The 15,414-nt window shown below is 35.1% G+C and overlaps 1 protein-coding gene across 5 annotated transcripts in view; it reads right to left on the reverse strand.

Moving 5' to 3' along the window:
• ARFGEF1 (ADP ribosylation factor guanine nucleotide exchange factor 1) overlaps window positions 1-15,414 on the reverse strand; it is a 149,216-nt gene that overhangs the window by 23,948 nt on the left and 109,854 nt on the right. For 4 of the 5 annotated variants that reach the window (XM_019453203.2, XM_053896614.1, XM_019453205.2 and 1 more), the window contains 7 exons: window positions 11,495-11,585; window positions 6,294-6,334; window positions 6,034-6,203; window positions 5,522-5,673; window positions 5,211-5,383; window positions 4,276-4,436; window positions 3,238-3,368 (listed from right to left, as the gene is read on the reverse strand). In XM_019453203.2, coding sequence (XP_019308748.2) covers window positions 3,238-3,368; window positions 4,276-4,436; window positions 5,211-5,383; window positions 5,522-5,673; window positions 6,034-6,203; window positions 6,294-6,334; window positions 11,495-11,585 — 919 coding nt within the window. Of the gene's footprint in view, window positions 1-2,840; window positions 2,945-3,237; window positions 3,369-4,275; window positions 4,437-5,210; window positions 5,384-5,521; window positions 5,674-6,033; window positions 6,204-6,293; window positions 6,335-11,494; window positions 11,586-15,414 lie in introns of those variants that run through there. The other variant, XM_053896615.1, reaches the window with a different exon arrangement.

A 15,414-nucleotide genomic window follows, 5' to 3' on the forward strand; every position in this document is an offset into this window, starting at 1 on the left:
CGTGATATTCAGTTTTAAGAAATTTCAGCTATAGGGGTGCCTGGGTGGCTCAGTTGGTTAGGCGACCAACTTCGGCTCAGGTTATGATCTCACAGTACGTGAGTTCGAGCGCTGCCTCGGGCTCTGTGCTGACAGCTCAGGGCCTGGAGCCTACTTCAGATTCTGTGTCTCCCACTCTCTCTAACTCTCCCCTGCTCATGCTCATGTGTCTCTAACCCTCCCCTGCTCATGTGTCTCTCGGTCTCTCAATAATAAATAAACATTTAAAAAAAAAAAAAAAGGAAATTTCAGCTATAAACTAGGTTTCTTTAGGATGCATTTTGTAGGGAAAAACTCCAAAAGCCTTGGCCTTACAATGTTTTATTTCATCTTTCCTTCACTCCCACCCTATCCTTCCCACATTTAAAAGTTGTAAAAGGTAATAAAGATTGCAAAAGATCATCATAAAATGAAGTTCTGGAAAATTTATAGGACTTTTTAGCTAACACTATAATTGTTCATATAGCATCTGTAAACAAAAGGAATTATAAAACTGATTGACTATGACATTCATGTGAGTGGTTTGCTGCCCACCGTATTCTAGGCACAGAGCAATGCCTGTCACCCATGAGGCACACAGTAAGTATCTATTGAATAAACTGCTTAGTATCACATTCACTATCTTTTGTTTAAGTGTTAAAACTAAAACTCAACATTGTCTTCCTGATTCTTTATTACCTTCCTCTAAATAATAATGCCTTCAGGTAACCATTAAAAAGCTTGATCTTTTCTCTATATGTTATTTTCTTCTAACAAAATATAGATATCCCTCCATTTAGAAAAGGCTTATATTTGAAAAAGTCTGATGATAAGCCATTACAAAATTTTCTCTAAAATGTCTGATGATAAGCCATTATAAAATTTTCTCTGAAACACTCCGTAAGGACTGGTTCACAGCCCAGCTCATTTACTGCTGTGCTACCTCCAGGCCTTGTACAAGTCTGGCACATAACAGGCTCTAAATAAATATTTGTTAAATAAACATGTAAAGTAACATAGTAGTAGTTTGGTCCTACAGTAAGTTCACAGCACTTTATCTGACCCATAAGATATCTAATGTATATAACAAAAAGTAAGGAAACCGTAGTAAACAAATTCCTACAGAAGAAACACCCTCTCTTCTGTGGGAGAAGCCTATCAAAACTCCTTGTTTCCCTACAACAGAACAAGGCTCCTTTTTCCTCCATCTCCTGAGCTTGAAATCCATTTCTTCCCACTCTAAGTAACTGGATGCCAACTCCCACAGCTGGGGTAAGAGGGATCCTGTTTCTTCCAGGCCCCGAAACCAAACACAAATCCACAGAGGCTTCCAAGGATTTTCACTGTTCAAGAAGTCTTTTTGAAAGCAATACTTAAGTTGCTGACATAGGGAAAAATAGTGTTTGAGACCCTAGGTTAATGAACCAATCCTAAATCCATAGAATTTTGAGGCAATCAAATAAAAACATATGTGAAAGTACTGTGTAATTAATCTGTTATACAAATCATGGCATTACATTTTAGTGAGAGAGAGAGTGTGCATGAGCGGGGAAGAGGGACAGAGGGAGAGACAAAGAATCTTTAGCAGGCTCCACGCTCAGTGTGGAGCTGACATGGTGTTTGATTTCACAACCATGAGATCATGACCTGAGCCAAAATCAAGAGTTGGGCCTTTAATTGACTGAGCCACCCACGTTCCTCCATGGTACTACATTTTTAAATGTAGTCTACATATCAGCCCTTACAAATCCTGGAATGAAATAAGAAAAAGCCATTACTGAACAAAGTTTACTCATATTTTTCCTCTCCTTTACTAGCTAGAAGATATATTTTCTCCTCTCTTTAACAACTAAAACTCATCCATTATCTGAACATGGGATATGGCAAGAAGGAAAGCAGGATGATCCCCGACAAGGACAGGCTCAAAAGCTAAGAAAGCAGGTAGGTCCTTTGTCAAATAAGTTTCTACAAACAAACAAGGGCAGTGAGGGGGTACTGAGTTTATAAGACTTGTCCATCATGATATGTTGGTTGCTCCACTGAGGTGGCTGGACAACAGAAAATTGTAAATCTTAATAATTTAGATTAATATGAATCAGGGGTTATCTTGAAGTTTATCAAGCTCCTAACAGGTCCACTGCCAAATAATCCTCAATGTCTAAATGCAAAATAAAATGCCGTATAAGTTCTTATGATTACTAAATTCTCTGACAAATTCCCAAGGTTTGAGTCTTATTTTGGATTACTTAATGTAATTTCATAAAAATCTCTCTTTATAACAAATAAAAATGAAATTTCTTAGGATACGTATCACACTTAACCTTGGATGGGGATGAGGCTGGTTGTGGCATAAAGTGAGGAAGGAGAAATTCATTCCTTCATTATAGTTCTATCATTGATATGTTATAAGTTTGTATGTACTACCGGTATAGTTTAAAAATCCAATGAAGTTAATTGGCAAAATGACTAACGATTCTCCCTAAAAAGAAGATGGGATACATAAAAGAAGGATTGTATTTAAACACAAAATTGAACTCATGATGCCTCAAGCACTTGTTGACAGGTAACAGGATATACAAACTGGCAATTTCAATTTGGCAGTCAAAAAGGTAGTTATGATAAAAATTTTACTATGGGATTGACAGGAGCTGTAACATAAGAAGTACATACTGAATGCTTATCCAGTTACATTACATCCATAATCGTTTCTTTGCAAATGGACTATACATTCATATAGATCTTTTAATGAGAATGTATTTTTGAAAGATCTCACTTCTTTTTAATAGACCTACATTATTCAAAACTGTTACTGACCAGTCTTCAAAGAGAAATGGTTCTTTATCTAAAATCCACCAAGCGTGTGCATTTGGAGATTCTTCTAGCATTCATCAGGAAATAAAATAAATTTTGCCACTAACTTCAATTTCTAATTGGAAACAAACATATGAAAAGATAGAATGTGTGAACAAATGAACACAGAAGCTAAAACTCAAGGTAGGATGCTATAAGAAAATGTTAAGGAAAAGTAATGTATTTCCATTTTTACTGTTGCTCCATTTAACATATTTTAAAATCTGTCTAATAATTGCTATATTGATAAAACACCTGACTTACGACGGACTTAGGGCCTTTAACTATCGAACTTGTGTTCACATGAGAAAAGTTAATTTAAGTCAAAATGAGCCTTTCAAAATTGTAGTTACAAACACTGATTGTTACCTGGTTCTTACATCTAATTTGCATCTGTTGATGATACAGGATAACTCAAAGAGAATTGGGAACCATCCTCTCACCCACACCCTGTCTTCAGGCGCCACATTCATATCATCGCTTGTGTATTCCTTGAAAGCCTTCAAGAAGAAAGGTAGATATACTTAAGGCAAAATATAACACCTGTACAATATTTCAGCAAACAAATTTTTTAAATGTTTTACAAATTCAAAGTCAGCACTTTGATAAATAACAATTTATAAAAAGATGGAGATTACAACTGCTTAAAAAGAGCACTGGACTAGAATCCAAAAGTTGGTTTCAGCTTCAACTCTGACACCAGCTTTTCTGCTTTTTATGCCAGGTTAAATCAGGTTTCCATTTTTATCATTTCATGGTTATGACACCATGCAGCCACACTAACCACCCCTGGGAAGTGTGAAGGTCAAATGAGTTGATGTATGTAAAAAGTACTAAGCACCCCATAGGTCCAAGTTGGTGTGCAGTAAAATCTTTCTGCAATGCACCACTTTTCTTGATGACAGTTACAGAGACAGATTCAGATACGCAAGATAAGGCTGGCAGCCAATTTGACCTTTTACTTCACTGTTTAAGCCTACAATCACCCACACAGTCAACCTCAGTACTGCACAGCACAACATGTAGGAAACAGTATACAGAAATGGCTAAAAACATAGGCTTGGTTCAAACCCTAGGTCTCCTTTACTAGCCCTGCAACCATGGAGACTTTTTTTTAACTTCTCTGTGCCTCAGATGCCTTATCTGTATGGGGCTATAAACACTACCTATCCCATAAAGTGTAGAAGACTAAACAAGTTAATACATGTGAAATACTCAGAAAAACACCTGACACCTTTAATAAATAATAGCTATCATTTCTAAACACTTCAGTCAGAATCAAACTTAGATAATTTTGGGGTTTACTGAAAAATAAATGCTTCATATACCCTGGATTCCCAAATAAACTTCTATCTCAGACTGGAAATAAATACTCAGCATAATTTTGTTTACTAAATGACGCTATACCTGAGGTCTATCAGACACATATTTTGCACAATGGCGAATAAGTCGAATTGCTTCCATACTTGTGTCTGGGAAAGCTGCATTGCACGCAAATTCAGACAAACACTTCACTGCATCCTGGAAAGAATCAATGGTCGCTGGAAAGTGTTTTTCAAACACAAGAGCTAAAAGGGTGGAAAATATATCAAGATAATTATAATTTTTCAATTATTCTTACCTGCAACAAAAAACATCAACCCCTAGATGTAAGAGCATACTTAACGGTTAAGGGTTTCGATGTCTAACAGACATGGCCTCATGTCTGTCATCACTGCTTACTTGACTGCTTTGAGTAGTAGGGGACAGGGACACAGGTCTGTGTTCTGTTTACACTATAAACCCAGCACCTAATGCAGTGACAGTACACAGTAGGTACTGAATCAGCAGGTCTTGAATTACATTTAACCCATCTGTATTTCAGTTTCTTAATCTATAAAAAATGATAATGGTCATCATTATCTTTCAATCAGGCTTAACTTACATCCTAAGTATTTCATTCTCCTTTACAGTCAAAGGAGGCTGTGTAACACAGTGGTCAAAAACCTTTCCCTGGCTTTGAATCCCAATTCCATCATTCACCTTAACCTCACTAGGCCCGAGTTTCCTGATCTATTAAAAAGGGGATAATGAAAATACTTATCTCATAGAGCTGTTGTGAAGACTGAAGGAAACACATTCAGAGTATGTATTGTGTTTGCCATACCAGTAAACGTTCGATAAATGTTAACTATAATAATGTAATAACAGTATTACACTCATTATTTATTCTGTTTCTACAGGCAAAACTTAGTAAACTTAAACCCATAACAGGTCCATAATCTTACACTTGTATTATCTCTGGAACACATTTTTTTGTTTTGTTTTGTTTTTAACTTGAACACAGCCAGAAGAATACTCACTGACAATGTGCCCTGTTGTTTGGAATGCAAGTTCCACTATGCTTTCATCTTGATCAGATGCAGCTAGATGAAACACAGAGAAAATGTTCTTCCATCCGGACCGAATGTTAGCAGCTTGAGAATTAACCATCTGTGCTATACAACGTACAACCATATCTCGAATTGTTGGGGACCTAAAATATTAATATAATTGCGTGGATATACACACAGATAAAACCCATCAGTTTTTTTTCCTTTCTTCTGTTTCTCCCCCTTCTGAGGAAAATAATAAAGTATTTTTATGATATTAAGCAATTCAACAAATGTAATACCTGTTTCGTTTCATTATATGTTCAAAAGGTCTTAAGAAATCCTTCTGGAATCTGAAATTAGCAAGCTCCCCTTTCTCTAAGAACTTCATTGACAACTGCCTCAAGGAGTCTACTGCAAAAATAGCTACATCTTCATTAGGATTACAGCCAACCTGTAATGGCAACAGAAATACAGGGTGCTAATGTCAGCAGTGAAAATCCATCTCTTCATTTTTCTTTTAGAAAAAGTATAGAACTCATAGCATAGACAGGTAAATCCTAAGATTCTCCACAAAGACACTAGGTGTACTGATAATATTTCTCAACAAGAAAAATACACTTTAACTAAATTCTTAAAACTTAAGGTAATCACTTCTAAAAAGAAAAACAGGATTCAAACGGTTTTCTATTTTCAATTACAAAAATGTAATTTAGAAAAGCTAGAATAGGAAAAAGCCTCAATTACATTATAAGGAATTTCAAAACACGAAAAATATTACAAATGTAAGCGTATCTTCTAATTATTCAAATACCTTATTAAAATGATCACCAATAACTTCCCAAATTCGAGACCACTGCAGTCTTATTCTTCCCATGTTGTAATAGGATATTTCTACTATTTTTTGTAGACTAAACATTCTTGGGTGTGTAGTGGAAAGTAATTCATCCATAGACACAGCACAGAGCCAACGGACAAAATCCACTATAATATAAACAGATATACATTTTTTTAGCTTTCAAGTTTTTTTAGCCAAAAAACCAATTTGTAAGTGAAATAAATGTATATACTTACCAATAGCATTTCCATCTAGCCTTGTTGACCCTGTAAATATTCTAAAGAAAGAAAACCATAATTCAAAAATTTATAAAGTCCGACTTCTGCTACATCAATTCAGAAGTAAGTAGCCTGAGGTATTAGCTACTTTAAATCTGTTTTAAGGGAACAAAAACATCAGGTAGTCAAATGAATATTTTATCATATAGTTTAATAACAAGTATAGTTTGGATGTTCCTCCGTCCCTCCTTTGTATTCAGTAATATGAGTAAGAATTTATCGTTGTAATTTTACTAGTAAATTTACAAACACGAGATGGGTATCTCATGAAACTCTAAGAATAAAAAAATAACAATTTGTAAAACGAATTAAACATTGGCACACTACAAAACAGAAGGTTTTTCATTTTTCCTGATTATCTACTAGCATTAAACACATTCTTAAAATGGAAATTTCGACTTTTTTACAAGTATCATATGTTTGGTTAGAAAACTCATTTATGTTAAATTACAAGCAATTTAAGAGAAGCTTGTAAAATAGTCTCCAATCGTTTAACCAAGAAGTGGCTAAATAACTTTTCTTAGAAAATTCAAATATTTAGAGTTAAGATATGCTGTCCAGCTTTGCCCAGCTTTCTTCACTCAGCAATTTTTGTTTCAAAGTTTCATAGAAGATTTCAGCATAAATCTACTATATTAGCCCTCTTTTAAAAGTCTGCATTTTTACCCATCCTCTGGGTTTGTAACCGAGGGTTTGATGTGACTTCCAGGATGAACTGATATTCAATTTAAATTGTGTACCATAGGCTTTGCATGACAAAATGGAAACCTTAAAGGCGGGAGCAGGCCAAATATTAAACTTAGAAATAAAAGTAATCATAGTGACAGTAATGGCTACCAACAGTTACAAGGTGGGTACTATTCTAAGTGTTTTATATGTATCTACTCATTTAATAATCACAAATACTCTGTGAAGTGGGTATTTTTAGACTCTCAATTTTATCAACATAGAAACTGACACATAAAGGTATTTTAATAACTTCCTCAACGTCACAGAACTTGTAAGTGCTACAGCCAAGATTCAAACCGAGACGGGCACACTCCAGAATCCACTCTCTTAACTACTTTGCTGTATTACCTCACACTTAACCTGAGCAAAACATGAACATTTAAAATCTATTGTTTTTTTCCTATTATGTCCACTATATCCATGTTCTGAATATATAATGGTTTTTTAACCTTAGTGCCCTTGAATGTTTTTCCACGTGTTCTGGCAATGAGTAACAAAAACACGACAGGAAAAACAGCCTAAAAACTGACAAGATAACTCAGAAACTGATCTGCTAAAGGGATATTTTAAAACTTCCTCTACTGCTCTTGTCAGAACAAAACAATACTTCAAAGATCTGGCTGAGAACACAATCTGGGGGAAAAAATAGAATAGTAAGTCCCCATTTAATCCAGTAGATAGACTGAATTCAGAAACTAAAAATATACAAAGCCTCCAAAGTTCTCTCATGAACAAAAATGAAAACTGCTAGAGTGCACATTATAAATGTCATTAGCTGATTTCTCAAACTACTGTATTCTCATAGGCAATGGCTATTAAAAAAAATACCACAGAGACATATAAAAATTAGATAGTATATAGGAGAAACAACAGGAAAAGTAAGAAAAGAAAAAAAATTTCTTTAAACTGAGAAGGAAGCATATGGCAAAGAGTAAAAGGGATAAAGAACAGAAGCAGAGAGGGAGATTATATGCAACTACAGGGGAAAGAAGCAACAAATTCTCTGAAGGCCCTGAAATAATGGTGAACAAGAACAGGGAAATACCAGTAGCAATCAGACAGGTTCTACAGACTCAGGGTGACAGGAGAAGTTAGGGGGAGCATGCATCCTGAAAAAGGGCATTCAAATTCCTACTCACTTTGGTAGCCTCTGAGGGGTCACTCTATGTCTAGTAATGCTCCACTACAGATAAGCCATACGGTAGAGCACAGAAGTCTGTGGAGGCATTTAAAGTTAAGCCTTCATAAACTAAGGCAGGAGAACAGAGCTATGTTTCACAAAATCAGTCTAGGAAATGGACTCTACATTCCCTGTATGAAAAGCAAAGGACAGACGCATGAGAACCTTGTGTGTTAATATTAAAAGACATGCTCTGAAAAGTACTAGCAGGAAAATAGAATAGATTACTGCTTCATCCACAAAATGAAAGCACTGTGGCAACACAAAAAAAAAAGGGAGGGGGGGGGACAAAAGCTGCAGATTCTGAATCACATACATGTTAAACTGTATGCACTAAAGAAGCAGACTAAATTACTGTATTATGTAAAAAGTTTTCACAGTGAAAATATCAGAGGTAACACTTATTTCTTAGACCTAACTGGAAGACGCTTGTGAGCAAATACAGTTGGGGATGAGCTACATGTATTTTCTGATAGGTGACAGAATGTTCCAAAGTGTGAGATGGGCCAGTATAAAGCTATATTTGGTGTGCTTAAAGTTAATAAAAACAAAAACTATGGTACTGTTTTTTCACTTTTGGCAGTAAATCATTCCTGGACAAAACCTATTCCTGCACAGGTTAGTAATACTTACTAACCTGGTCTAGTTTAGCAATGTCTAGCAAATTCTACCCTAGCAAATCCTAAGGATCAGGTACTGTAGATTAAACAGCCCATATTCTCCTAAATTCTAATGGTTTGGGATTCCTAAAACAAAAGTGGAGAAAATTTTATCATCTTAATACTTTCACTTTTTATTTTTTATGTAGGAGAAATTTTAATAGAATGAAACAATTTTACATATATTATTTGTTCCATCATATTCAAAGCCCAAGTTACAAAGAGCTAACACAAATCACAGATTTTTAATGGAGATGTCTGAGGTTGAACGGGACAACTTTCATTTTAAATAATAAATTAATCGGTCTCCATTGTGACGCTCCAAAAGGCAAAAATGCATTCCAAGAGGTAGTTTGGAAGTCAGTGTTTTAGTGTGACAGACTCCGCAGCTTTGATCCCGCTTCTTGCTTACCATAGCAAGAGTATTTGCCTATATGCCCCTGGTTCCTTTTATATTAGGGGAACACGCATGCCCCAGGGCATGTCCTTCCAAAGGGTGTCCTTTGTCTCTTCCACGTGAAAAAATTAGAGACCTTGGAAGGAATGTTATTCTGAAGCTTTGTGGAATTCAGATACCCATCTTACAGCTTTTAATAGAATCATATACGTTTTCTGTTAAGAAACAGAAGCTATACATAATTAAGCAAAAAAGAGCTACTTTGATTATTCATGTTTACTTCTTTACTTGTCATAACAGATTATTCATAACAACAGGCCTAAGGACAAGAAAATTACTTTTTGCAGGACAAGTAGAGAACTTTCCAGGGTGATGCCTGACAATATTTGCATCACTGTCTTGAATATCTAGGTTATCTAAATGACTTGGCTTATGAATTAGAGTCAGGATATTACATGTGAAAATAAACTCATATATTCAGAAACAGAAGAAATTTAATGAGAAAGTGAAAGGCACCAAATAAGAATATAATCTTATAATAAAATCAAAGACGTCACTTTTAATGCTTTCTCTATGAGCTAAAATTTCAATATTGAGGTTCTGTATAAAGTTGGACACTGGATTTATGGTCATAGAAGTTATCTGGCAATGATGAATTTGAGACAACAAAGTACTAATAGAATTTGTGTTAAGAATCCTCTAAAATATACTTAAATTCTTAAAATGGAGAGGCATATCATTTGTTCAAATGAGAGACATGTCTCCCTGCAACAAACAGTGGATGTATAGGTAAATTAGAACTTGGTATGGTCATATAAAATATACTATGGAAACAAATAGGTAAAATGTTGACTCTTGCCTGAAGAGATTCTCATAATGATAGTGAAGAGGATTTTTTGCAAGTCCAGAAAATAATTTGGAAAAAAGCTACCGTGATGGCAGAAGGGGAGACATTACACTGTTCTACAGTTGTACATGCAGGCAGAGAGGTGGAGAGGATAAGACTGTACACTCAAGAGATAAGCTGCCTGAACGTATGTCCTGGCACCACTCCTCAAATTCTCTGTGGATGAAACGGTTATCACAATAATAATCAAGACAAGATTAACTGTGGGGATGAGCAAGTTATTTGATCCCCCTCTGTCTACATTTCCTCATTTGTAAATTAACGACACTACTACTACTACTCATCTCATGAGGTTACTGGAAGGATTAAATGAAATAATACATGTAAAGCACTTTGCAAAGTGCCAAGCACGTTGTTAAGCCTTCAAGTTACACAGTACATGTCAGATGATACACAATCTTTCTTCAGCCTTCACAAGGTAAAGGTAAATGACCTCCTTCCCCTAAAAAAAAAAAGGTCAGCAAACAGACATTACAGAGTTCTTTTTCAAGGAAAAAGTTGCAAGGAATATTTGGAATGTTTTCCAAGGTCAGTAGCCACTGAACACCCTAGTTCAGTCTGTACTTAGAGCAAAATGTTTTATCTGAAGTAAAATAATGGATTAGTGTAAGTTTCCAAGCACCAAGAAAAAAAAATACATGTTCTATTTTTTAAAGTTTCATCAGAAGCAATAAAAAAAATTTAAGTATCAGTGATATAAAATGTTAAGTTTCAAATATTTGGGCACTCACCTAGAAAAACCTAACCTTCAAAAGAACATTTAGTATGGGTTTACTGTTAGAAAACAAACTAAATATGAGGAATACTTGATAGTGTATACAATATACAAATTCCAAAGTCCTTTCCAAAGAAGTCTGCAATGAGAATTGCCACACCAAATCCTTCATTTATTCATAATGCAGTCATATCAAATAGGACTTGAAGACACTTTACATTCCATTTTCACACAGGGATAGTAAGAGCAATTAGTTTTCTATAAAAGACATAAAATGTGTTCTTTTTCATCAAGATTACCATTTCCCTAATGCCCACTAATATTTATTTTAAGTTGAATTTTCATATTGTTTATCTCCTTCCTATATTCCATGATCTAGAGAAAAATTATAGGTATTTCATCATGTAAATTGCAATATATCACAATACAGTCTTAATTGCTTCAGGAAAGTTATTCTGGCAATAGTGTTTTGTTTGTTTTTTTTTTTTTTACTACTACTGAGCAAAATATATCTAAATGCTACAGAATAATAATTGTATTCATTCAAAAAGGGAATAAAATAAATACCTTACCTATCTACAGCAACAACAACACTTTGAGAACTGGTTTCTCCAATGGATTCCTGAATACTTGCTATCTGCTTCCAGTCCACATTTCCTCCAACTACCACACATAAAAAGAGAGTCATTTCAGCTTGAAAATAATTCAGTGGAAGAATACACCTACAGTTCTAAAACATATTTCTGAAATCAGTTATTTTCCTAATGAGAGAAATAAAGCTTTTGGTGAATAGTGACCTATTTGGCCTCAGGGACCTATATCAAAGCCAAATGTGCTTAATTAGCTATACTAAGTGGCATACAGACATGGATGGTTATAAAGACAAATTGTGCTTGCAAAGATCAACAAATTAAGGGCACTGAGAATTTAGATCACAAAATTAATCATACTAGGCACAATTTCCCTTAATGTTGAAGAAATAACACTAACTGCACTCCCAATGTTATCTTCTTAGGTTGATTCCCAATGCCATATGATTGGATCTCCCTGTCATTTAATCTCCAGTCCTCTATTTACAGATGCTTATTGGAAATTATACCTGTATTTTCTAACATCCCCTTATTCAAAAGAATTATTTTTCTTTCCCTCAAAAGCTGGTCCCACATGTTGGACAGCAGAACAATTTCCCCAACTTCCAAACTCTTAACCTCTCCATCACCTTGGATACCTTTCCCTTCCTCCACCAGTTACTAAATCTTTCTTTTGACCTGTTTTTGGTATCATTTCTTCATTTTCATTCCTACTCAGTTTAGGCCCTTATAATTTCAGGCCCAGATTATAGACACAGTTTACTGACTGCTTTCCCTGCTGCTAATTTTTCCCCTCTTCAACCTCTCTCTCAGTCTCCTGTCAGGTTAACTTTTCTAAATCATTACATTCATTTTGCTTACTATTACTTGCAGGATAAAGCATAAATTTTTTAAGCCTAACATTTAAGGCACTGCCCTTCAACATTCTAGCCATTATATGTCTCTGTTCAGGCCATCCCTTGACTATCTAAAACTTATCTACTAAAACCCAATTTGAGTTTTCAGGAAGGATTCCATCCCATTGTTCCTCTGAACTAAGCATTTACTTAAATAAATAATAGTCAAATCAGGAATTTTTTCCATTAAGTTTCACATAAATTACTATACATGTGTTAATGTTGCCTTCTCAGCACAATAGGAAGTTACCTAAGGCAAGAAACCAAGTTACACATTTTTTTTTTTTTTTTGGTTACTTCTCTACCTTCCTCAATATTAAGTCCAAAGCAGATGTTAAATATTTGTTGACTCAAATGACCACACACTTAATAAATGCCTTTATGAATACAACCATAATAGATGATATTATTTAAAGCCACCAAACTCAAATTTTCTTTCAGGAAATGAACAATGAAAAAGACGTGATCCTTGTCCTCACAGAGTTTATTTTATAATTTACCAGGAAACACAGACTTATAACCAACTTTAGTAAAATGTAATAATTACTTCATGGCTGAGATAAACTAATGACATATAATACAAGTTTTACTAAAGAGAACTAATTTTAATAGAAGAAGGGAGAACAGGGATGTTAGCTCATAGAAAGCCTTCACATATGATGATCTATTAAATCAAGTTGCACCTAGAAAGATGATCACATAGGAAAGGAGGCAGAAGGAAAAGTAATTTAGGTACAAGGAGCAGCATATACTCTGGAAGGATGCAAGTAAATACCATGTTTTAACACACTTGCATAAGTTGAGGATCTGGCAGGGGACAAGAAAAGGGAGAGAAAGATAAACTAAAATTAGAATGTGAAGAACACTTGACTGCCATGTTTAATGTACTGCCATTGAAAATAAGGAACAGACCTTTCAGAAGACTCACATGATCAAATCTATTTTCTAAAAAATAATTCTGGTAGTATCTGTAGAACACAGTGAAACAGGAAAAGATAATGGAGCTAGAAAGACTAAGTCTATTTCTATAATACAAATGAACAAGGATCAAAGCCTGAAATAAGTGACAGAGAATTGGGGTGATTAGGGAGACAGTGTCAAGCAACACTTGAAGCACGCGATCACGTTATAGGAATTCCACAAAGAAAAATCTATGGGAAAAAATAATGCCAATCACCACATAGCTTTCACGTCCTTTCTGGAAAGCTTTTATTTTTATATTTAAGAGCTTTTATTATTACATGGTAAACTGTAGTCATTAATAATAAACATATTTAGAGGAGTAAAAAATATATATAAAATGTTTAGCAATCCAAAGAACCTATTTCAGAAACACGTGAAATCAAAGATCTGTATGACACCGTAACATAACAGGCTAATAGTTTCAGCTTTACCAAATTGCTCAAAAGCAAAAATATTCAGATTAACTAAGAACAAAGAGGTAGGTGTTGTGAATACTTACTTAAGATTTATAAGACCAAGACAATGAATTAAAAAAAAAAATTTTTTTAATGTTTATTTGAGAGAGAGACAGAGACAAAGTGTGAGTGGGGGGAGGGGCAGAGAGAGAGAGGGAGATACAGAATCCAAAGCAGGCTCCACGCTCTGAGCTGTCAGAGTACAGCCCCACGCAGGGCTCAAACTCATGAACCATGAGATCATGACCTGAGCTGAAGTTGGACAGTTAATCAACTGACCCACCCAGGTGCCCCCCCAGTGAATTTTTAAACTTTGATATACACCTTAAAAGAACAGTATGCATATAATTCTAATAATCATATGCTATGTACTCTTTATTATATACACAATTATCTACCTATCTGTCTATCTACCTATCTATCTATCTAGGGAGAGACAGAGAGACTGTGAGCAGGGAGGGGCAGAGAAAGAGGGAGAGAATCCCAGGCAGGTTCCCCGCAGTGAGTGCAGAGAGCCCAACATGGAGCTTGAACTCACGAAACCATGAGATCGTTTACCTGAGCCGAAATCAAGAGTTGCTAACTGGATGCATATGGTGCCCCCATATGCTATGTACTCTTAGTAACTAAGTAACTTAGTAACTCAGTTTCATGTTTCCAAAAAGGATGAAGTACAGACTTATAGCATATCAGTTAGAAAATCAGATTAACATATACTCAGCCCAGTTAATGTGGTTACATGGAATATAAAAGAGGATACTAATTTATTTTAAAAAATATAGATACATTGATTGATCGATAGATAAAACCTGCTCAAATGTCTGTACTACATCCTCTTCTAGCTTAAATTCTGACTACAGTGTCCTGCTGGAGAAAACATCTCTTGCCTGAGTTAGTGACAGGGCACAGATGGACAGGGGTGGAAATCTGCCACATTGGGCTAGTTGATAACCAATGAGATGGCCTGAAGGGAGGACTCTGCCCAACAGAAGCCAAGTCAACACAATGGATCCCTCTAGGATGCAGACTCCAAAATGAGAGAGCTAACCAATCAGGAATGAGTGGAGAATGGAGCAGCCCAAGAAGAAAAACAGATAAAGCATGAAAGACAGCTGGAAGACTATGGCTAGTTGCTTGAAGAGTATGGCTTGGAAGCCCAAAATTTTTATTTCATTTCCAGAACCAATGAATGTTTATTTTTATGTAAATTCCCTTTTCCTGAAGTGAAAGGAAGGTCATCTCATATCTGTACAACTTAAGTAGCAGAACAACAGTGATCAAATTAATTTTAATTCATTTTTAAGTATACTAGGAAACATGATCAATAAGTATCATTATTTATCTTGTTTGACTAAAACTTTTAGAAGTTAAAATACTCCACTGGTGTTTTATTTTTAATGTAACCTACTGTTGTTACTTGCCACAATTAAGCCCTGGCAATTTGCACCTGTCATTATTTTAGCCTTCCTACATTCCAAAGGTTTTTTCAATCAATCAATCAATCAATCAAAAATAAAAGCCATTCAAAAGTTACTGAATCAATCGGTCCACATTCATTTCACTTGTTGGTAAACAGCCTCCATCTGTA

This window comes from Panthera pardus, unplaced genomic scaffold, assembly GCF_024362965.1.
Source record: "Panthera pardus isolate Hobbes unplaced genomic scaffold, ASM2436296v1 HiC_scaffold_7, whole genome shotgun sequence".
NCBI lineage: Eukaryota > Metazoa > Chordata > Mammalia > Carnivora > Felidae > Panthera > Panthera pardus.